The sequence below is a fragment of the Rhinatrema bivittatum genome, chromosome 2 (assembly GCF_901001135.1).
Source record: "Rhinatrema bivittatum chromosome 2, aRhiBiv1.1, whole genome shotgun sequence".
Lineage (NCBI taxonomy): Eukaryota > Metazoa > Chordata > Amphibia > Gymnophiona > Rhinatrematidae > Rhinatrema > Rhinatrema bivittatum.
The window spans coordinates 638,470,618-638,494,269 of NC_042616.1; the positions used below are offsets into that span (position 1 = coordinate 638,470,618).

General features: G+C 40.9%; 1 protein-coding gene across 2 annotated transcripts in view; it reads right to left on the reverse strand.

Moving 5' to 3' along the window:
- Window positions 1-23,652, reverse strand: part of LOC115085370 (kinesin-like protein KIF20A) — a 128,848-nt gene that overhangs the window by 28,785 nt on the left and 76,411 nt on the right. For both annotated transcript variants that reach the window (XM_029591304.1, XM_029591305.1), the window contains exons 10-14: window positions 23,291-23,365; window positions 22,773-22,919; window positions 21,285-21,450; window positions 7,047-7,217; window positions 2,881-3,020 (exon numbers count right to left, since the gene is read on the reverse strand). In XM_029591304.1, coding sequence (XP_029447164.1) covers window positions 2,881-3,020; window positions 7,047-7,217; window positions 21,285-21,450; window positions 22,773-22,919; window positions 23,291-23,365 — 699 coding nt within the window. The remainder of the gene's footprint in view (window positions 1-2,880; window positions 3,021-7,046; window positions 7,218-21,284; window positions 21,451-22,772; window positions 22,920-23,290; window positions 23,366-23,652) is intronic.

The following is a 23,652-nucleotide window of genomic DNA, read 5'->3' on the forward strand; positions in this document are numbered from 1 at the left end:
AGAATAACTCAGCATTCGAATGGGATATATCAACATCCCCCACCTTCATCTTCACAGCCAGGGAAAAGCCAACGTTCATTGCATTGAGAAACACTGCCACACCAGATTGCTCACTTGCACAGTGAGAAACAGCCACCTCATTTCTGCCAGTGTTGTATCTTGATATCTATAGTTTATCTGGAGGACTGATGAAGTAGCATTGAAGTTTCAATACTCAGCTTTAGATTGAGTACTCTTGCTTTCTTTAAACTTTTGGAGAAAGCTTTTATCTTCCTTTTTCCTGTCTAATTTTTAAGTAGATATTTTTTGTATATTTTTGTTGGTAGTATGTTGTCATTGCTCTGTGCATATACAGCAGTTTGCAAAAGTATTTGACCCCTAAAAAAATCAGATTGGTGTGGATTACAAATGACAGATTGTTCGAGACATTGTGTATATTACTTTGAAAACTTGCAAACCAGTATGCTCTTAAAGTCACAATTTATTATTTCTCTAAATGTTTTGTTAAATAAAAACTGAAAAATGCTGCTTGCATAAGTATTCAAGCCCCTCAGACTAGGACTTTGTAGAATCACCTTTTTTCTGCAATAACAGCTATAAGTCTGTTGGGGTAAGTTTCTAGCAGCTTTGCACACTGTTTGGGGGTGATTTTTGCCCATTCTTCCTGGCAGATTTGCTCCAGGTTGTTGAAGTTGATTGGATGATGCTTTGGACTGCAATCTTCAAATAAATAGTGCCACACATTCTCGACTGGATTGAGATCTGGACTTTGACTTGGCCATTGTTCAACCACACCTGTGTTGCTTTGGTCTTGTGTTTGGGATCATTGACCTGCTGAGAGGTGAACTCTCTCCCAAGTTTTAGTTTTTTTGGCAGACTGAAGTAGGATGTCTTGCTGTATCTCCCTATGTGTTGTACTATCCATCCGTCCTTCCTTTATAACAAGATACTCAGTGCCCACTGAGGAAAAGCATTCCCACAACATGATGCTGCCACCTCCATACTTTACTGTTGGGATGGTGTTTGCTGAGGAATGGGTAGTGTTAGGTTTGTGCCACACATAGCCATTTTGAATTTTGGCCAAAAAGCTCTATTTTTGTCTCATCTGACCAAAAACCTTATCCCACATTTTAGCTGGGTCACTCTGATGCTTTCTGGCAAACTCCAGACATTCTTTGATGCTTTTCTTCAGTAATGGCTTCTTTCTAGCCACCCTCCCATGCAGGCCAGTTGTATGCAGAGCTTTTGATATGGTTGACTGGTGCACCTCCACTCCAGTCTCAGCTACTGAGCTCTGTATCTCCTTCAAAGTGATTATTGGCTTCTGTTTCCCTCAAGTCTCCTTACTCTGTTGCTGAGTTTTGAGAGATAGCCTTGTCTAGGCAGTATGATGCAGCTTCCATTTCCTCACAATTGGTCCAAGTGCTCATTGGGATATCCAAGTACTTAGTCATGCATAAGACAAAAAAGGTACAAAACATCCAGTTTTATCTTTAATGTCCTTAGAATGCTCTTTGACCTTCATTTTCACAGCTTTCCTTCAGGTTCACAGTCTGACTAATGATACTGGAATTAGGGAGTCTTATCCCAAAAAGCTGACTTTAATGATTCACATGTAAAGGCAAATTGTAAGTCAATTGTTAGGGAAATATCTTTCATCTGTGTAAACTTATAGCTTCCACAGCACAGGGTTGAATACTTATATACGCAACATTTTTCAGATTTTAATTTTATAAAAATTGAGGATAAATAATTTGTGACTTTGAAAATTTACTTTAAGAGCATACTAGCTTGCAAAAAAACAGATTCTTCCAGACGGTATTGTTTAAGTGTTATTTGTAATCCATACAAATCTGACTTTTTGGTGTTGAAAATGTTTGTAAGCTACTGTACATAATTTTGTTTATGTATAGTTTTTTGGGCCCTCATTCAGCTAGTACAGATGTATGTTTTTCATGTGTTTGTTTTTTGAGTCTTTAGATGTTTTTTGTGGTTTAATTAATATGATTTAGTTTGATTTTTGTATTCAGTTATCTTGAATATTCATTTTTGTTATGTCTTGACATTTGAAGAAAGTTTTTTTGATACTTTTGTATAAGTAGTTAGTGTATGGCTTTACCTATGTTTTTGTGAAAAGCTTTATGTGAACCATTCTTTAAAATCTGATTGCCAGCTCATCTCACCCTCAAACCAGCAAGGATTCAAAGAGCTGTTCGTATTTCCCACATCCTTAATTATTTCAATACATACCTTAGCTCTGAAATAGACCAATAGAAAATGTCACTTAAAATGTTTCACTTGTAATAGCAGAAGCATAAAAGATCATCAGTATTTCAAAGAAATATCAAAGTAAAAGTTTCAAATAGTTCAAAGCACCTGTTAAAAGAATTTTAATTAAAGAAAAATGTTTAATACTGCTCTCCAACAATATCAGATGCTTTGGAAGGAGTCAGAAAAGTTCTGACACCATACCAACCAACAAACAGCAGGGTAACCAGTTGGTTTATGTTGCACAAGTGAAATCATTTGTGAGACAACCAAAGGACGAATCTGATTTAGACAAGGGGTCTGTTTTTACAATTACTTCTAAAGAACCATATCCCTCTGGATTTGGAGAATTTGCAGGGTAACTAGCATTTAAAAAATGTCATCTTACAGCTACTAGTTCAGAGTGCACATTATTTACAAGAGTTAAAATACTGCAGAATACAAAATAGATTAAGCATTCCTGTGGCATTCAGGGAGGATGATATCCTGAGATTAGCAGATTTCACTGTCCTCATGAGGCATAATAGAGAGAACAGGATTAAAATGCCTTTCTACCTCGCATGTGAAAAATGACTGCTGCTGCCATTCTTGGGCTGAAGGCTGGTTTCTTACCTCCAAGTTTCTTCCAAATCCAACATCTGCTGAAACATCGCTTCTCCCATCTCTTTGCGTATCTGCAGTTCTTGAACTAGTTTACTCTGCCTTTCTACAAATAATTTTTTCTTTAAATTTTCGACTTCTTTCAAAACATCCTAAATTGACATGCCAAAAGAAGGAAAGGAAAAAAAGGGTTTTGGCAATCATAGGTTATAACAGGATACACTATGCCCTTGTTTTGCAAGATTAAAAAAATCCAGGGGCTGCATTCACTGCTGAATCTAATATGCCTCAGAGAAACGCGTTTCCTCTAAGTGAAAGACTATATTGGTACCCCACACAGCTTGAAAAGCCTAAAACTTATTAGGTTGGCCTCCTGTTCTTTGGTATGTTAACACATTACAATATGCATAAGGCTCATTAGCCGTATCTAGACACAGGAAGTCATTTTGCTGATGTCTGCAACACTTAGAATAGGACAGAGGTAGTGCTGATGGTGTGAGTTATTCTGTGCGTGTGGCAAGGCCAAACACCAGATATTTCAAAGCAAACTTGTGTGCGCAAATTCACTTTGAAAATGTGTGATAAAGTCTGAGTGTAAAAAGAAATATGCAGACTTTATCCCCCCTCCTGTGAACGGAGTCATAAAAGTTTCCTCCCTAAAGGGAAAATACAGTATTATGAAGGCTATGAAGTAAAGCTGTGCCAACATTTTTTATAATCAACTGGTTTTAAAAAAAAAAAAAAAAAAAAAAAAAAAAAAAAAAAAGAGTACCAGCCATGCAGAAGGTCCTCTGTTCAAAGCACCAAGTCAGGTCCTTCCACTCCACAGGTCAGCAGAAGTTAAATTTATTGTGTTTATTGTTAATTTGTGGTCACAGTACTTGAAATTTGTCATTTATTGTAACATTTGAGTTTTTATATTTGGTGTATTTTAGGTTTGTAATTGTTCTATTCTTTGAGCAAATAATGAGAAGGCTTATAAGACAGACTGCTAGGCTTGTCAACTGCCCGGGTCTGGACCGGACAGCCAGGTTTCAGATGTGCTGTACAGTGTCTGTTCAGAAGTACTGACTAGACACTGAATCTTTTTCAAGAGGCTCTTAATCTTTTAAACGGCTTCCTGATTATAGGGAAAGAGAGCCAAGAGCTGAGCTGAGCTCCTGCCTGCTTGCCTCCTTTCCTATGTTGTGATTGGATGGGATGGGGAGAGGAGGCGAGGCACAGCACTGCCCTCAGCTCCCAGTGGCTCCACAGATCTCTGCAGCAATGCCCTCTGGGTCCCTTTCCATCCCTCACTGAGTGCTGGGCCAAGACCAAAGACAAGGAGCTGCAGCGAACCAGCGGAGGGATACAGGAACAGAGGAGAGGAAGAGTCACAGGGTGAGGAAAGGGGAAGGAAAGGAAGATAGACACATGGGGAGCAAGGGAGGAAAGAAAGAGACTGGGTATGGAAGGAAGGAGACAGGCACAATGGGAGCATGAGGGAAGGAAGAAAAGCAGCACAAAAGACAGTCAAGATAAAAAGATAAAGAGGAAGGCACTGGGGAGGAGAGGGAGAGGTAGAGACAAGAGCATGGGAAGGGAGGAGGGCAGCACATGAAAGGAGTGCACAGATGAGGGGGAGGGCATATTGAGAGACAAGTGGCACAAGGGAGAGATGAAAGGCTGAGACGTTTAAGGAAAGGGAGAGTGAGCCACCTGTGTCTGAGAAAAGGACGCTGTGTGTTTGGGAGTCTGCATGTGTGGATGAGAGAGGAGGCCGTGTGTTTATGGGGAGCTGTGAAGGTGGATGTGTATTAGAAAGGCTTTACTTGTGAGAGAGTAAAACTGCATGAGAGGCTACGGTTGATGTGTTGGAGGATAGTTGAAATAACATTTTATAAAACAAAGTAAATTGAGGGGGTGCTTGAAAGTCAAGTAATGATTGGATCGACAACTGACAGTCTAACCTTCTCCTCCCTCCTCCCAAAGCATGAAATTTAGTGGGGTGTCCACTTATAATCCATGGAAGGGTTGGGCAGAAAAGTCTCAAATGTCCATTATCTTCATACTTAAGATTTGTATTTATAGTTCACAGATGTATCATCAGATATTTCCAAACTTGTAATGGGGTACATGGTTCCCTGACATGGACCATATTTCATACAACTACGTCGCAAGGGACCCAAAATCACAACTCAGTGACTCCCAGGATTTAATATGTGCGGAACAGATGCATCAGGAAAACAAAGTTCTTTTGAGCATCCAATCTGAATTGCACTCTAAAATTCAAACAATTCTCGGCCCTACTGTATTTTGTTTTTTTAGACAGTCTGTGGTGGGGGGCATTCACCTCACTCTTTTTCCATGGGAAAAGTTGGCCATCCTAAAGCTGCTATGCTGTGGTGGTGGGGGAGGGGGGTGATATAAAATAAGGGGAAAAATTTCTGAATACTTGCAAATACAGCTCATTGTTTCAGATCCCAGCCCTGGTTCCAACTGAATTGGAAGAATAGTAAACTGCCATGTTATAATAATTAAGAGACACCTTAATATGTACAAATAGTTTATAGTGATTGCCACCCAGTGAGAAAAGTGACAAATCAGGTGGCACTTTATAGAGTAAACAATTTATTGAAGAATGGGCTTTCGAGGACAGAGCCCACTTTGTCAGATGCATGAAGTGATGTACAGGAGATGAGTAAAACATATACCGAACAAGGAGAAGGCATTGGAATAGGCAGGATATGGTGTGGAGAGAGAGTGTTAATAGCATTATAGTATACACAACTGAGGTAAGTGTGAAGAGACAGAATGATCTGGTAACGCCATCACTCTAGGTCTTAATAGAGCCATTGTCTCTGTTAAGACCTAGAGTGATGGCGTTAGTTTTTTTGATGAGTTTCAATTCAGCAGCTTTACGCTGGAGTGTTCCTTTGAAGTTCCTATGTAGGAGTATGGCAACTTTAAGGTTGGAAAGATAACATCCTGGAAGGTTGAAATGTTCGCCTACTGGTTTCTGAATGCTGCCATTTCTAAATTTATATCCATTTATTCTTTTCCTTAGGGATTGAACCATTTGTCCTATGTAGACGGCAGAGGGTCATTGCTGGCAGGTGACAGCATATATAACATTGAAAGAAGAGCAAGTGAATGAGCCCCGGATGTTGTTGGATCCTGCAATTGTGTTGTCTGGGTTAATATGTGGAAAGAGTTGGCATCTGGGTTTTATGGCAGGTCTGGTTCCTAAGTTGATGTCATTGCTGTACAATGTGTTTGCTTGTGAGTATCTGAGGTTGTGGGGTTGTCAGTAGGCCAGGATAAGTTTGCCACTCACAACCTGTGAGAGGGTAATATTGTCCAGGATGGGTTGTAGATCCTTGACATGTTTCAGTGGTTTCAACTAGGAGCTATAGGTAACAACCAGATGTGTTCTATTTTCTTCAAATTTAAAAGTTGCCTCATTATGAAACTTAAAACATCATGCAAATTACAGGAAGAAGCAGCGAAGCAAAATACTCTGTAGTGGGAAGGCTTGAGTCATGAACCATTCCAACAATATGGAATGGCATATCAGATTCAATATGTATGAAGATGAACTTCACATTATGGCCCCCCTTTAATTCTAGTTCATCTTCACCATTCTGTAAAAAACTGATTCCCGCCCCAAATCATCTTAGCCTCAAGCTTTCCCTAACACATCCTTAGGGCCCCTTCTATTTCCTCCACATTCACATCTAGGGTTACCAACTGTCCAGTTTTGGACCGGATAGCCAGGTTTTCAGGCATTCTGTACAGTGTCCAGTCAGAAGTACCGATCGGACGCTAAATGTCTGGTTTTGCAGTTGTATCCTTTTTTCCCATAGCCTCTTAGATGGAGGAAGAATAAGGCAGGTCAGAGCCTACTGGAGAAGAGCTGTGCTGTATTTCTGCCTCCTTTCCCATGCTGTGATTGGACAGCATAGGGAGAGGAGGTGGTGCACAGCACAGCCCTCAGCTCCCAGTGGCTTTGCAGATACACAGATGCAGAATTCACTGGCAGAATTTACAATTTATGCAAATGAGATGATACCATTCCCTCACCTCACCCCCCCCCCCCCCCCCCAAGTCCTGGTCTATGGAAAAGTTGGCAACCCTATTCACATCAGTTCAGAAATGCAATAAAAATAGCAATTTAATTTAAAATAATGCATACAGACCTCAAGGCTCATCGTAGTAATGTCCATCTCATCTTCATCTTCAAGAAAATTCTCCTCTGAAAGAAGTTCCTCAATAGAAACATTAGCATCAAAACTTATTGCCTTCCCATCCTTTCCAACAAGTTTTGGGGTCAAAAGTTCAAAGGCTTTGGGCTGGATTGTCTGTATCACCTTAAAATTTCAAATTAAAAGTCATAATGTTACACATTCCAAATCAGAATTTTTTTTTTAAAGTGCCATTTACTTATACTCAGTCTAGCAGGTTCAAATCACTGTTTCCATTTAGTCCAGTACCCCTTTGCTTCCATAACTAGAGTCAAATTTAATTAGAAGCATACATTTGTTAAACAATATTAAAAAATGTTATTAAACTGAAGGAGAAAAAGCCTAAAAGCCCACTCAAGGCAGAAAATGGCACCACACTCATCCAAGAAAATTAAAAATCCCCAATAAAAACACATGTGCATTCACATTTTTTACCCATAGGTACAGCCATCACCCATTACTAAACAGAGGTAAAATGTTCCTTGCTGTAGTTACACAATGTTGGTTCTATTTTAGGATTTACCACTCAGGAAAGAGTTAGGCATCATAGTTAATTCATTGAAATAGTCGGCTCAGTGTGCTGCAGCAGTCAAAAAAGCAAACTGGATGTTAGGAATTAAGAAGGGAATGTCAAATAAAACTATGGATGTCAATGCCTCTGTATCACTCCTTGGTGAGACCGCATCTTGAATACTGTGTGCAATTCTAGTCACCATATCAAAAAAAAAAAAAAATTATATATAGCTGCACTAGAGAAAGTGCAAAGAAAGGCAACTAAAATAAGGGGCATGGAACGGCTGCGGAAGTTAGGGTTGTTCAGTTTGGAGAAGAGATGACTGAGTGGCGATATGATAGAGGTCTACAAAATCATGAAAGGACTTAAAGTTGGTTATTTACTCTCAAATAATAGAAGGACTAGAGGGCACTCGAAGTTAGCAAGTAGCTCATTTAAAACAAATCAAAGAAAATTCTCACACTCAATGCATAGTTAAGCTCTGAAATTCACTGCCAGAGGATGTGATTATAGCAGTTTTTTTTTAACTGGGTTTAAAAAAGGTTTGAATAAGCTCCTAGAAGAAAAATCCATAAATTATTAATATAAGCAATAGTAGCTTGAGATTTATTTAATGTTCGAGTACTTTGACTTGGATTGACCATTGTTGGAATCAGGATACTAGGCTTGATGGACCCTTGGTTTGACCCAGTATGGCAATTCTTATGTTCTTATGGATTGCAAATCTGGGAAAATTTATAAGCCTGCTCAGGAAATGATGGGAGTCATTGAATTGGGGTTGATTGATATTTGGCGGACTCTTTACTATGGACAGCAGGATTATATATTTTATTCTAATCTGCACAAAAGCTATTCGAGATAAGTATTTACTGATCACTGTGGGTCTCGTTTCCATGGTATAGGAAGCAAAGATTGGCATATCTATTTCTGACCATGCACCGGTTATGCTGAGTAAGCAACTGGGAGATAGTGGCCAGCGAGCACTTAATTGGCAAATGAACCCAGGTCTCTATAAAGATCAAGACTTTCAGAAATACCTCCAGGATACGTGGAGAGAATGTTACTTTTAACAGGCTCTATTTCCCCATCTCTCCTGTGGGAAGCCAGTAAAGTGGTTAAGTGGCGATATGCAATAACCTACGTGACCGCACAAAATAAAGAAAGGAATGCTGAAATTTTAATTTGTCTCACTATATTAAACAGGCTCAAGCTTATTGATTAAGTGAAGAAGATAAACACCTGGAAACGAGGCTGGTGTGCTTTAAATAGCTTGCTGTTTCAAAGAGCCAGGTCGTTACCAATTCTTTTCAAATACAGTCTTTATACATTTGGCAATAAGGCCATTAAATTTTTTACTAAGCTGAAATCTTAAAGGGCAGAGATCCATAACAAATATATATGATGCTGGGAGGAATTTGGGATATACCATGCAGGACACAGAAGATAGTTTTCTTTAGGGATGTGAATCGTTTTTTGACGATTTAAAATATCGTCCGATATATTTTAAATCGTCAAAAATTGTTAGTGCCGCGATACAACAATTCCCCCGATTTATCGTCAAAAAAATCGTAAATCGGGGGAAGGGGGGAGGGCGGGAAAACCGGCACACTGAAACAACCCTAAAACCCACCCCGACCCTTTAAAATAAATCCCCCACCCTCCCGAACCCCCCCAAAATGCCTTAAATTACCAGGGGTCCAGAGGAAGGGTCCCGCTGTGATCCTTTACTCTCGGACCTCCGGTGCGTTGTAGAAATGGCACCGGCGCTACCTTTGCCTTGTCATATGACAGGTCAAAGGTAGCGCCAGCGCCATTTTGTTTTTTGTCCCCCGACGTCAGGAGCGTAGGAGATCGCTCCCGGACCCCCAGGGACTTTTGGCCAGCTTGGGGGGGGCCTCCTGACCCCCACAAGACTTGCCAAAAGTCCAGCGGGGGTCCGGAATGACCTCCTGCAGTCGAATCGTGTTGCCGTTCCGTACGGCGCCATTTTGCGCAAAATGGCGCCGGCCGTATGGCAACACGATTCGACTGCAGGAGGTCATTCCGGACCCCCGCTGGACTTTTGGCAAGTCTTGTGGGGGTCAGTAGGCCCCCCCAAGCTGGCCAAAAGTCCCTGGGGGTCCAGCGGGGATCCGGGAGCAATATCCTACGCTCCTGACGTCGGGGGACAAAAAACAAAATGGCGCCGGCGCTACCTTTGACCTGTCATATGACAAGGCAAAGGTAGCGCCGGCGCCATTTCTACAACGCACCGGAGGTCCGAGAGTAAAGGATCACAGCGGGACCCTTCCTCTGGACCCCAGGTAATTTAAGGCATTTTGGGGGGGTTCGGGAGGGTGGGGGATTTATTTTAAAGGGTCGGGGTGGGTTTTAGGGATGTTTTAGTGTGCCGGTTTTCGATTTACACGATATTTAAAAAACCCAAACTGCGACGATCCGATTCCCTCCCCCTCCCAGCCGAAATCAATCGTTAAGACGATCGATCACACGATTCACATCTCTAGTTTCCTTGCATATTATATAGCTCTTTCTAGTCTCTTGCAAGGAAAGGAATGGCACAGAGAGGAGTTTTTCAAATTCTTGTCTGACCTATCCTCTCCCAAACTCAATTGAACAAACAGAATGAGCCTATTTGAGAAATAGAGGTACATGTGGTCATTAAAAAAACTGAAACTGGGCAAAGCAGCTGGTCTAGTTTGGCTTGGCTCAGAGAATTATTAAATTCTACAATTTCTCTTACTTAAACCATTAACAAACTTTTCTTTGTTAATGGTTTAAGTAAGAGAATCAACAGTTTTGCCAAAAGAGGACAAAGACCCAATTGATGTCTGCATGTATAGGCCAATCTCACTGATAAATGTAGATCTGAAACTTTTAGCAGTGGTGCTGGTGGCATATATAAACGTTGTGCTGCCAGGTTTGCTGTTAGATGATGAAACAGTTTGTTCAGGGATGAACTAAGGTCAAAAATATTTGCAGGCTGATTGAAGATGACATGCAGGGTTTAATATTGAGTCTAGATCCTGAAGAGGCATTTGATTCTTTATCCTGGGATTATTTGTTTTGGGTGTTGGAAAACTTTGGGTTTGAGTTTCCCATTATAAGATGACTGTGTAGCGTATGCAGCAACTCATCCGTGCATTTACTTATCAATGGTTCTGTATCTAAAGGGTTTGAGCTGAGCAGTGCAATAAGGATGCCCACTCTCCCCCACTGTTATTTGTTCCAGTGCTTGAACCAATGGCAAGTTTGTTGAGCAGAGTGTGTTTCAAAGAATCAAAATTGGGGGAAGAGAAATAAAAAAAAAAAAAAAAGTCTCATTCACAGGCGATATTCTATTGTTTGATGGTGACCCACATGAAAGTATACTGGTGGTTCAGCAATGTTTTGAAATTTACAGTGCTAGCAGGCTTAAAATAAATTGTGATAAATCTGAAGCTTTGACACTTGACCCAGAGTTTAGAAAGGACATGGCCGTGGAATATCCCTTTTAGACGGGTGCCTGAAAATAAAATATTTAGGTGTTTGGGTCCCAAGGAATGAGTATATAATAAATTTTTCCAGAGGTATAAAAGGCAATACAGACTTGAATTACAAATTTGGAAAATCCCACCAGTGTCCTTTTTGAGGAGATGTGCTTTATTAAAATGATTCTCCTCCTTAAATGCTGTATAAACTGCATTTGCTGCCTTGTTGGCTAACACAGAAAGCTCTCTCTCTTTTCAGGTCATTGTTTATTAAGTTTATCTGGCAAAGGAGACATCCTAGGATGGGATATCATAAGCTACTTGGTAGCAAGGAATCTGGTGGGTTAGATCTCCCAAATCTCAAGTTCTACAACATTACACGTCAGATTTGTTTTCTAGAGGAATGGCTGACTGGAAAATATAAATATTATGAGCATGACATGGTGGCAAGTACACTTCTCCATGGGCAACATTATATCTTTTGCACACAGACACAGATACTGAAAATTATGCAGAAAAATATATTCATCTGGGTAGCGGTGCAAGCTTGGCATTTGTTACAGGATTGAAATGGCCTGAACAGCACATCGTTACTATTGCCCCTCATAGGGAATAGAAATTTTCCGCCTGGCAACGAATATAAAAAACATTTTCAGAGAGGGGGCCAAATGGCATGCATTTCTGTGGGACATATGGAAGAATTTGTTCTATTGGTTTGGCAGACTTTTCAATCTATGCACATTTGAAATGATTTGCTGAGAGCTCATTTTTTTTGCATTTTTCCAAGCACAGTATTACTGGGACTCTAAGGGACCAGACGAATAGTGCAAGGTGGAGTTCGTATTTTTTGCTGCAGCACAAAGTGTGGGAGAGACCAGGAACTCTATTTCACAATGGGATACTATTTGCAAGCAAAAAAAGATATTGGAGGAATCGCTTAAATTGTTTGAATTTTGGAGCAGGCAGCTGAAAATTGACATATCTACAGAAATGATGAAGGGCATATGTAGTTCTTTACATAAAAGATATGTAGATGCATCATTATGGGAGACAATATAGGATTCTACATAATGCTTATTTTGGGGATCTTAGATATGAAACTGACTGATTCTCCCTAATGAAAGAAGGAAACTGGAACTATAGTGCACAGATTTAATTGTTCCAAGTTGAAAGCCTTTTGGGACCAGTTCATCATTCTAATAAATGATAGTGCAAGAGCGATACTCCCATAATAGGGTCATATGACACTCCTAGCAGATTTCTCTCAGATTCATGAAGTAGAACCAGGAGTGGATCTGTTCATCTCTTTGGCCCTCATAATTGCATCTAAATGCATACTAATTAAATGGACTGAAGATGATCTCCCTAGTCTGAATTTATGGCAAAGAAGAATGTTGGATTATATGGCATTAGAACTTATGGATGTGAAGAATGCTAAAGTGTACAACAGAACATTATGTGGAAGTCTGGAATAGATTTTTTCAACTGTCAGCTCACGTAACTCAATCTTTACTTAAGCAGGGATATACTTTGGCAAGGTAATAAGGGGAAGAAAGTATCCAGATGATTCTCTCTCATGAGTCAAGTGGTAGGTGGCATGAATGAATGCGGAATAGGATTGTAAGTACTAGAGAAGGGTTGTACTGAGAGTATTGGTTGACAAAGGAATGGTTCAATATGGAGTATACAATAATAAAAGAGACCATGATGATGCCTAGTCTATATCTGGAATTGCAGGGTATTATAAGATAATGATATTGAAGTATTACAGTTAACCAACTCTGATATGCACTCATTTTGTTACTTCAGGAAATACATAACTATTGCTAGACTTGTTTTGTTTGACTATGCAACTTGTTCTGACCCTCTGTAACCTTTGGAAAGTTTTGGGCTTCTGGTTCTGAATAAATGATACTTGTGGAATCCTTATTTCATGTATTTTATTGATGTAAAAAACATTGATGAAATCCTAATAAAATATTAATTAAAAAAATCCCAGTCTTCTAAAATATATCGATTTTCATTTTCCCTTTTTCTTTCCCCCGTTTATGTTGCCAAAATAGTGCACACTAAAAACTATAGAAAAACATGAAATTCCATGTTTTCTATCATTTCAGTTTGAAAACAACAAGAAGTGACAGACAATGTTGCTGATGTTGTCTATGTCATTTCAAATGAATGCACATCCTTGATATCTAAGAAGTTGTCTGATTTGAAGGATTTTCATGGTAAGCTGACCAATCCCCAGCTAGTACAATGTAAATTGTACTAGCTGGGGATTGGTCAGCTTACCAGCTTACCAGCAGAATTGGAAGGAGTATCAGCAGTTTAAAGAAAGTTGCCTTTGAAAAATTCCTTAGATCTCCATGTTAAAAACCAAATAAAAAAAAAGAAAAACCCAAAGAAACCAACCACACCCCCATTTTTGTTTTGTTGTAGGCTGGGGGGGGGGGGAGCATGGGATGGTTTCAGAACCTGATGTAATATTTTAGGACCCTAGTTAAAACTATTTACACAAGGAGCCTGCATAGACTGCAGCACACATCCTTTACAGATTTGGTTAAAAGAACAGATGATAGGAGGCAATAAATATAATTGAGGGAGCTCGATTTTCTATATAAAATCTCTTTTAAAGAAAGAAGACATTTAGGGCTTGATTTTCCAATGGGCCGATACAGTACAATGCGCTCCGATGGAGCGCACTGTTACCCTGCCATTGCACGCGCGTTTTCCCTTACCCCTTATTCAGTAAGGGGCCGAAATCGCACATCCAACCCACCGAACCTAATAGTGCCCTCAACATGCAAATGCATGTTGATGGCCCTATTAGGTATTCCCGTGCGATTCAGAAAACAAAATGTACAGCCAAGCCGCACATTTTGCTTTCAGAAATTAGTGCCTACCCAAAAGGTAGGCGCTAATTTCTTCGGGCACTGGGAAAGTGCACAGAAAAGCAGTAAAAACTGCTTTTCTGTGCACCCTCCGACTTAATATCATGGCAATATTAAGTCGGAGGTCCCAAAGGGTAAAAAAAGTTAAAAAAAAAAAAAAAAAAAAGAAAGAAAAAAATTTGAAGTCAGCCCGCCGCTGTCTGGTCAAAAACCAGATGCTCAATTTTGCCGGCATCCAGTTTCCGAGTCCGTGGCTGTCAGCAGGCTCGAGAACCGACACTGGCAAAATTGAGCATCAGCTGTCAAACGCGCTGACAGCCGCCGCTCCAGGCCAAAAGGGGGCGCTAGGGACGCGCTAGCATCCCTAGCGCCTCCTTTTGCCTGTTTCTACCGCCGGGCCTCATTTAAATACAGAATCGCAGGCACAGGCGAGTGGGCCTGTGTGCACGCTGGGAGAGCGGGCGTTTGCCCGCTCTCCCGCGGACTTTACTGAATCAGCCCGAAAGTGACTTGGGAAGACAAAATCTTGTTTTATGTGCTTAAGTGGTGCTTTGAAAGTCAATTAGGGGGTTGTGCAGGAAAAGTAGACACATAACTTGATTACTCATGGACTTTTAGCCAAACTAGGAAGAGGCATTCTAAGGGATGAAGTTGGGCCAGAAAAGCAATTAAATGTATACTTTCAATTTTCCAAAGTATATACACAAATGAACATGATCAGGAGCAGGCGTTAACTTTCCGCACTTATGTGTATGTGCATACAGGAATAACCCACAAATTGTCCAAACTAGCTTATGTGCCCAAGTCTTCTTAGAACATTTAAACTAAAGAATGCGGGTACCAAGAGTAGCCCTACATGGGCTATTATAAAATTATCCCATTAAGCACCATTTTGGTTCCATATCAGAGCCTCTCACTATTGGTGTATCAAATGTAGAGCTATGTATACCAAAACCATCTCACCCACCAGAATTCAAAATGATCACATGGCACAGTCACCATGTTTAACTTTTCTTCCCCCATCCCAAAAGGAAGGTGAAAGTAAATATAAAAAAAGCAAACACACCTCTTCCATAATACTTTCTTATATATAACTGGGAAACCTTTTTGATATTGTCATCAAGAAGTAAGGTTATATTTTAGAACACAAGAACATAAGACTTGCCATACTAGGTCAGACCAAGGGTCTATCAAGTCCAGTATCCTGTCAGGTTAGATTTTGACTGTATTTGTCAGAGAGGTTTGTGTTATGCTTTTTCTCTAACATATGGCTTACTCTGTTGCAGACAAAGTTGTTGAAAGGAGTAGGCTTGGTACCTTCAATAGTAATACTGCCTTCTGTAATGCTGAGGTTCACCCTTTCCTGTTTGTAGGAAACTGCTCAGCTGTAGTTCCTAACAGGGTAAGGTGAATGAAGCAATTAACTTTAATAAGATTCATTTCATAGAAAAAGAAATGTGACTGCAGGAAGAAAAGAAAAATAAAAAAAGGACCATCTAATCTGTCCATCCGCCCAATTAATTCAGCTTACAATTCCTATCACTGAGTTCCCCTGTCTCATTTTTCTTGAATTCAGATACTGTTTTTCTTTCTACCATCTCCACAGGGAGGCTACTACCCTCTCTGGAAAAAAAATCTCTTTAGATTACTCTCGAGTCTACCCCATTTCATCCTCCTCACATACAGGTCGATACAGTAAGGCCGCGGTAGAAACAGTGCGGCAGTGTCAGGCGCACCCTTCCTCCCAGCACGCACAGTTCTCTTCCCTAAGTCCCTGATACTCTCTTCTAATTGCATGCAAATGCATGCCGAAGTGAAGCGATAGGGAAGGGTTATGCCCGCGCAACCCATTTTACTGTATAGGCGCTGAGTACAGCGCCTATACAGTAACCTGGGTGCGCTGGTACCTGTCATTTCAAATGACATTTGAAATGACAGGTACCAGGAAGTGTAAAAAACAAAAAACCAAAAATATAAAAACCTGAATGTTATAAAAAAAAAAAAATTTTTTAAATACCTGTCACTTTCTGAATCGTGCGGTCATCCAGGCAGCGGCGGGAGCCGGAGGGCCGCGTGGGTCCAGGCGGCGGGAGCAGGGTGTTCGATCGAGGCCGCGGGCGGATGGGCGCGGTTGGTTTCAGGCGGGCGGCAGCGGGATCCGGGTGGGCGCGTGTTCAATCGAGGTCGCGGGCCGGGTCGCACAGGCGCGCATTCATCCAGGCGGAGGAGCCGGAGGCGAAAGCGGCCTCCGCCAGCCCCCACCGGCAGTGAATGAATGCGCGCCTGTGCGACCCGTGCGATTCGGTGCTCAAGGCAGTCACATGCCGTGACGTCACGCCGTGAGCGCCAAATCGCACGGGTCGCACAGTCGCGCATTCATTCACTGCCGGTGGGGGCTGCCGGAGGCCGCTTTCGCCTCCGGCTCCTCCGCCTGGATGAATGCGCGCCTGTGCGACACGGCCCGCGGCCTCGATTGAACACGCGCCCACCCGGATCCCACTGCCGCCGCCCGCCTGAAACCAACGGCCGCCCACCCGCCCCCGCGGCCTCGATTAAACACGCGCCCATCCGCCCGCGGCCTCGATTAAACACGCGCCCACCCGGATCCCGCCGCCGCTGCCGCCCGCCTGAAACCAACGCGCGCCCACCTGCCCCCGCGGCCTCGATTAAACGCGCCCATCCGCCCGCGGCCTCGATCGAACACCCGGCTCCCGCCACCTGGACCCACGCAGCCCTCCGGCTCCCGCCGCTGCCTGGATGACCGCACGATTCGGAAAGTGACAGGTATTTAAAATTTTTTTTTTTTCTGACAGGTTTTATGTGTCCCACAGCATTACATTTTCTCGATCATCTCTTTATCGCTTTTTTTTTTTAATTGTTTTTTATTGTGTTTGAGTATCTTAAGTGGTGTCGATGGATTTGTTACAAGACTCACAGTCCTAACTCCTACTAGGGGGAGGCGGTAAACTAACACGTTAAGGCCGCGGCAAAACAGCGGGTTACTAAGGAGATAATATCAGCGCCCATTACAGTATCGGAGGGGAATAGCTAATTCCTTCATTATACAGCTAATTCGTTCATTTACACATCATTAACATGCTGGGTGCGGAAAGGGTTGTGTGTCTATTTTAAGAAGCGCTACGGACGCGTGAAACTGGAGACTGTATTGCTGGATGGCCTTACTCGTCTGTATTGTGCGCTCCCAGCTCGTTACAGACGGGAAATCTTTAACTGCACGTTACTGTATCGACCTGTATATCCCTTGCTCTAGAGCCTTCTTTCAGTTTCTCTCCAGAAGATTATCCCTCCTGTGCATGAAGCATCAGGTTTCATGGGAATAGCTTCATGAAGCCTGCAGCCATGCTAGTTATCTGGCTCCATTAGCAACTAAAGGTACATGCTAGATTCTGTACTGGGAGTAACTACCTCCAGGAAAAGGACCTTGGAGTCCTTGTGGATAATAAGTTGCTTTTTCTTTTTTACTGCTACCGTGCACAGAGCAGAGTATTTTAAACAATGTTAGGAATGATGCAAAAATGAATGGAGAATAAAAACAGAAGATATATTGCCTCTGCATTGAACCATGATGCAACCACACCTTGAATATTGTGTGCAGTTCGGGTCACCCCATCTAAAGAAAGACATACGACTACAAAACAGTACAGAGGAGAACGACAAAAATAAAAAGGTATGAACATTTCTCCTATGATGAGAGGCTACTCTCGGAAAAGAGATGGCTGAGAAAGGACATAATAGAAGTTTATAAAATGAGTGGGGTGGAATGGGTAAATAAACCCAAAGTTTCACTACTGTATATGCAGCAAAATGGATTCTTGGCCTGCATTTCAGCAGAGATACAGGGATGAACTGATTTATCTGCTTTGCCAGCATACACTGTTTATCTGGGCCTCTCAAAGAATGGAATATCTCAGCAAAAGGAGAAGATATAAGACCATGCAAGCCCTTAAGTGTGTGTGTGGTGGGGAGGAGAGGGGAAGAGAGAGACCTGAGGCCTTCAGTGGAACTCAGCTTGGCATGTCAACTGGACCCTCCAACTTGTACAAGAGGCCTTATCCATACAGGAGGTCTCTGTCATGTTGTTCAGATTACACTTCAATGGGGGTGGGGGGGTTCAAGCAGTTTGAAGTGAAGAAAAACCCCAGACCTCTATTTGTGTCCCAGCTTTAATAGGCATGCATTACTGTATACTGGCTCTTTAGAACAGCTTGGGATGGGCTTGGGGCTCAGCAATGAAGATAAATTAACACCACTAAGATGACAGAGTCATGGCTCTCCATCCCACCTGTTTGACGAATGACATCCAGCATCCTGAACTATACAAGTCCTCTGCCCTGCTGCTTCATAAGGAGAGATGAATTGGTCTTTTTCCTCTCCAGAGATTAGACAAATCCTCTCAAATTTCCTGCAGGGCGTAGAGTCGCAGCGTTTACAGTGACAGACAGCCTTCCAGAATCTCAAGCTTGCAGCAGACAAGAAAATCTGCTGAGTGGTGAGACTGGAGATATCTCTTGGATCAGGTCCTGGCATAGCTAGCTAAGTTTCTTAGTAACATTCCAAGCAAGTCCAGGCTATTATGAGATGTATTTCTTTGGGTTCATCCCTAATCTGCAAAACTGTAATCACTATAAGTATATAGTGTTGTGTTAAGGATTGTAGTATAAATTTGTCTAGGAGTGCTAAGTTGTTCGTATTATTCCTTAATAAATTTCTTACATGAGAAACAGTATGGTGTGAATTCCTGAGCTATTTGGGTTGTATATATATAGGTAAAGTAAGTGACAACTTCTTTAGCATCCTCTATCCCAGAGGGGGAAGGATGTCAAGACAGGCTGCAGCTTACACTTATAAATCCCTACAGACACTCCATGAAACTAACAACTAGCAAATTCAAAACAGATAGTAGAATGTACTTTTTCACTCTGCGCAGTATCAAGTTTTTTGCCAGAGGAAATGATCAAGAAGTTTGGACAAATTCCTGGAAGAAAAAACCATAGCACAGTAGCAGCTAGGTAGACTAAAGAAAGCTATTGCTATCCCTAGGAATATTAGGAAGTAGATCTATTTTATGGGATCTGTCAGGTACTTGTGACCTGGATTGGCCGCTGCTGGAGAGGATGCTAGGCTCCATGGAAATTCTTATTTATTTATTTTAGACATTCTGTATTCAAGCTGATCAAATTACATGCTTTCCACATTCCTCTGTTTCATGCAGCCCAGGAACAAAATGATCCATTATCTAGAGGAAGCTGCTGGATCATATCTTGTAACTTTCAAAAGTTATATATGTATTGTACTATGTACAGTTGATGGGCAGTTATTCTAGATATTAACATGGCTGATTGGAAAGTTTTTTGCCACTGCCACCAATAATCTTGCATCTTTCACCAGAGGGGTAACTAGAATGCCTTTTGGACCTCTTTTTTTCAAGGCTGATTCCACTATTTCATGGGAAATTGTCTCATTTGTTGAACAAGTCAAGCCTGTATTTGCGTGCCACTGGTAAGAGACACAATGGCATTTGCCAATTTCTGATTTTAAATTCTTGTAGTACTCTATGAAACTGAACAGCCACTATGTTTTGACTTGAATATATTTAGGGACTTGTTTTCAGTTTATTTTGCTTGGGAATTCCAATGTTATATCAAAAAAAGTCACTGGAAAAATGTCTGATCTAACAGGAGAAAATTCAGTGGAACGGTCAGTCATTTTTCCATCGACTTGTGTTATAACATTGAAATTCCCACTGAAATAAAAACTGAAAGTGAACATCCCTAAATATATCTTCTCTCTGTTCTGCCTCTTGTCAACTTTTTTTTTTTGCCAGTTTTTGGACAAAAGGATATGACATACTATATCCTTGGTAAATATTTACTTCTGGGAGGCTGTGGAGAGTGATCCAATGGAAGACCAGTGAACTCTCCAACTTCATAATGGCATGACAATTATATATGACGACTGATCCTTCTTGAGTCAGACAATACTATGGGTGGTTCTTCTGGAGATTGTCCTATCTTTAGATGAAGATGAACCTTAAGACTTAACCTGTGACTCAGTTTGCAAGATTTTTTTTGCCTGGCTTATGGAGAAAGAGGACTGAGTTTTATATTTTGCAGAAATGGACTCCAAAATGAAAGACATTAGCTTGAATTATGATTGAGATGGTACAGAATCCAGTCTATTGGCTAAAATAGCTTGACTATGTTAAACCACATTTTCCTGGTACAGGATAATTCCATTTGGAAGGAGGAATCCCAGTAGATAAACTGCTGGAATTAGAATGGGCATGAATTGTTTAGTATATGTGGATTCTGAATAAAATGACATTTTTGGTTGGTCAGTGCCTAGTAGTTATATCCTGGTGCTGAGAAGTTGATTGTGCTGATAAAGATATGGTACTGGCGGTGCTTTTCTATGCAAAAGTGTGTTGTCAATCACACTGAGGGCCTGTTTTAGCACCTGAATGCTTCAGCAATAAAAAGTGCATTTTGTCTCCCTTTTTAGAAGGGGAATAACACCTGAGCCAAGATGTCTTAAGTCATGAAGTATTGCACAAGGGGACTTTACTTTCCCCTTTTTAGGTGATGATCCTTCAGTTGGTGATGGTTTATTCTTCATGGATCTGGACAATTGAGGAAAATTCAAATTCTCTTGAGTGTATAACTTCTGGATCTTCTGGCCCTGAGAGACATTCTAGCACAGGCAGCACCAGTTAAGATCATAGCACAGTCGTAAGCAATGAACCCTGTTGATCTGAAAGTCATTGTACAGAAACAGTGAAGACATTTTTTGTAGCTTGGTTTGTCATCTGCCATCATGAAGAGAATGAAAACAGCAGAGGCTAGTTTGAACCATCTTAAAGAAATTGAAAGTAAAAAGAAAATAAAGTTTTGGGAATACGAGGAGCTCATGAAAAAAAAAAAAAAAACTTTGACAAAGGAAAAGAAAATAAGAAAAAACATGAGAACATGAACATATCCTTTTGCACAAACAGAAGAATAAAGACTGAGGAAACTCGCATGGCAGTGGCTGGGCGGAACGCCTGCAGATGTTCAAAAAATAATAGTCTTGGATTTTCTGACCTCAGACAGCTCTACTGTCCCAGCACCAACAGATCACACTAACATGACCAGTTGTCCTACTTCACTCTAGAGAAAAAAAAACTATACACCCCCACTCCCTAATCCAGATATAAACTATGGCACTGTCCTAGGCAGAGAACCTTTCCAAATCCAAACTGCTTCAAAAGCAGAAACTGCACGAAGGAAACCAAACTACTATAAAATTAAAACACCTTATTCACCTGTTTGGCCACTGCTGAAAACTTCATTACATTCAATGTTTCATCATAGGTGGAGGCACACTGGTTTATATTGACAATCATACAGGCTTTGCCTTTGCCACAAAAGAATGGTTGAAATAAGCGGGTCAGTTTACTCTCCCTGAATGGAATGTAGCTGTGCTTTCCTCTAGAAAGAGAAAATAAATCTGTTAATATTCAAAATTTATTTTCAGTCTATGTAGAAACCAGTAAAAATGTTCACTTGCATAAATGTAATCATATCTACAGAAATCAAATGTAGGATTAAACCAATGTTTCCTAACAATTTCAAGCCCAAGGCACACCTACATTAACAAAAATGGCATGTGGTACACCAGTCTGCACAGAGCAGGCCGTGTGGATATGACCACTCATTGCGAAAAGAAGAGCTAGGGAAGAACTAAAAGCCTTCCAAATTTTAAAACAGAGAGAGGGAGCAGAGACATACAAACCCATCATGATGGACCATCTCCCTCTATATACAAGTGCAGGATATGGGAGAAGTTGGTGTGGTACAGGCAGCCCACTCAAATTAGTTACCTTGGATGCCGGACATGATTGCCTGAGCTCCTTCACTGCTGCTGCTCTCAAAACTCACAAGTTGCATCCAGTGCTCAGTGCACACACACACACACACACACACACACACTTCCCTATCTCACCCAGCCTGGGGATAAAGCGGAAACTGAAGGACTCAAAGACTGCTCAGAAGGGGAAAGGAAGTGGTAGGTGCTGCACAAAGTGGGACCCAGCTATTCATGCCTGTAAGTTACCACACGCTCCAGGGCTTGTGCTGTAGCTAGGAAGGAGAGGCATGTATGGCTACACACGATCTCAAAGGCGCTCAGACATATTTAGGAGCCACCACTGGTGTACCTTTGATGACACAAGGTGCTAAGAGCGGCACCCAGGAGCTGGCCTGAAGATGAGCATTAGGCAGTGGTAACTTTTCCATGGCTTACCTGATCAGGTCTGAAAGCATATTAGTTAGGGAGCACTGCATTAAACCATATATTTTTTAGGTCTAGATTTCACTGCACAGTTTTGCATATAACTAGTAAAATGTACATGTTTTACAAAATTGTTACCAAGGATGGAAGTAGAAACTATATAATGGGAAATGGAGAGGTGAGAAGATCACCCTAGTTGGTTTTAGATTATAATGAAAATGTCTGTCTCCACAATACATAGGGACCTTCATTTTCAGTTTTTATTTTTCCTGGGAATTAATCAACATTTATTATGATGGACAAAATTAGGAGAAAAATCAATGGAAAAAAAAAATTTTCCACTGATTTTCACACATTGTTATAACAAATTTCTAGGAGAAAAAATTTAAAAATTAAGATCCTTATCAATATGCCAAAAAGTTATACACACTAATCAGGTTTAAAAAAAAACACATTTAATGAACAAAACACATACTAATCTGATTTAGACAGCTATTTTAGTTCTATATAATTAGCTTACCTGGGGTTCTGCTTCTGCTTCAGTGCTGCAATACACTTGCCAAGAATGAGAAGTGAATTATTGATGTTTCCAGCTTCTTTTAATCTATCGCCAATTGTCTGAGTTTTGTTGCAGCGTTCTGATCCAGCCAAGTCACAGAGTGAGAGTCTGTGATGCAATGGTGAAGATTTTAGAAAACAGAAGTAATGTGGTATGTGACATGGTATAACTTAGAGCTGTAGAAAATGGAATATGGGCATCTGCCAAAAATCATTATGATGATATCAAGTGGGCATAATCTGACCAGAGAAGTTGCTGGATCTCAGTGCCGCTACGGCAGTTTATATGAATTAAAATATTATATAGAAAGGAAGGAAGTCCTCTTCTCAATGGACCTTACCAGCAAGATAGATATCCTGAACGGAAAATAAAGGAATTCAGCTAGATCAATTACCTGGCTGAAGAACCCATTGCTTCAGGAAGGAGGACTTAAACAGCCATCAACTTTATACTGGAAAGTAGAGACGTGAAAAACTTACTCTGAAAGCCCAAGAACACATGGCTCATCATCTTCAACACTTATTCTTAGCAACCGTATACAAAATATACTGTGGCTGGAGAAAAACAAATAGTTACAATCTGCAGTTTATGAAGCATTTATTGAAAGAACAAAATAAACATTTCTAAAATGTTTAACATTGATCTACACTAATTGAAAGCTTAAAATGGTTAAACAGGGCTCAATTCTGTTAAAAAATGTTTTGTCTTCACCAAGTCAAGCAAATTAGAAGTATTTGTAATGCTTAGAGACTGTTACTTTGAGAAGTGAAATCCCTTTTTCTATGGCTTTAGACCCAAGTCCTGCTATCCAGTAAACAATATGTTAACTTGACTACAATAT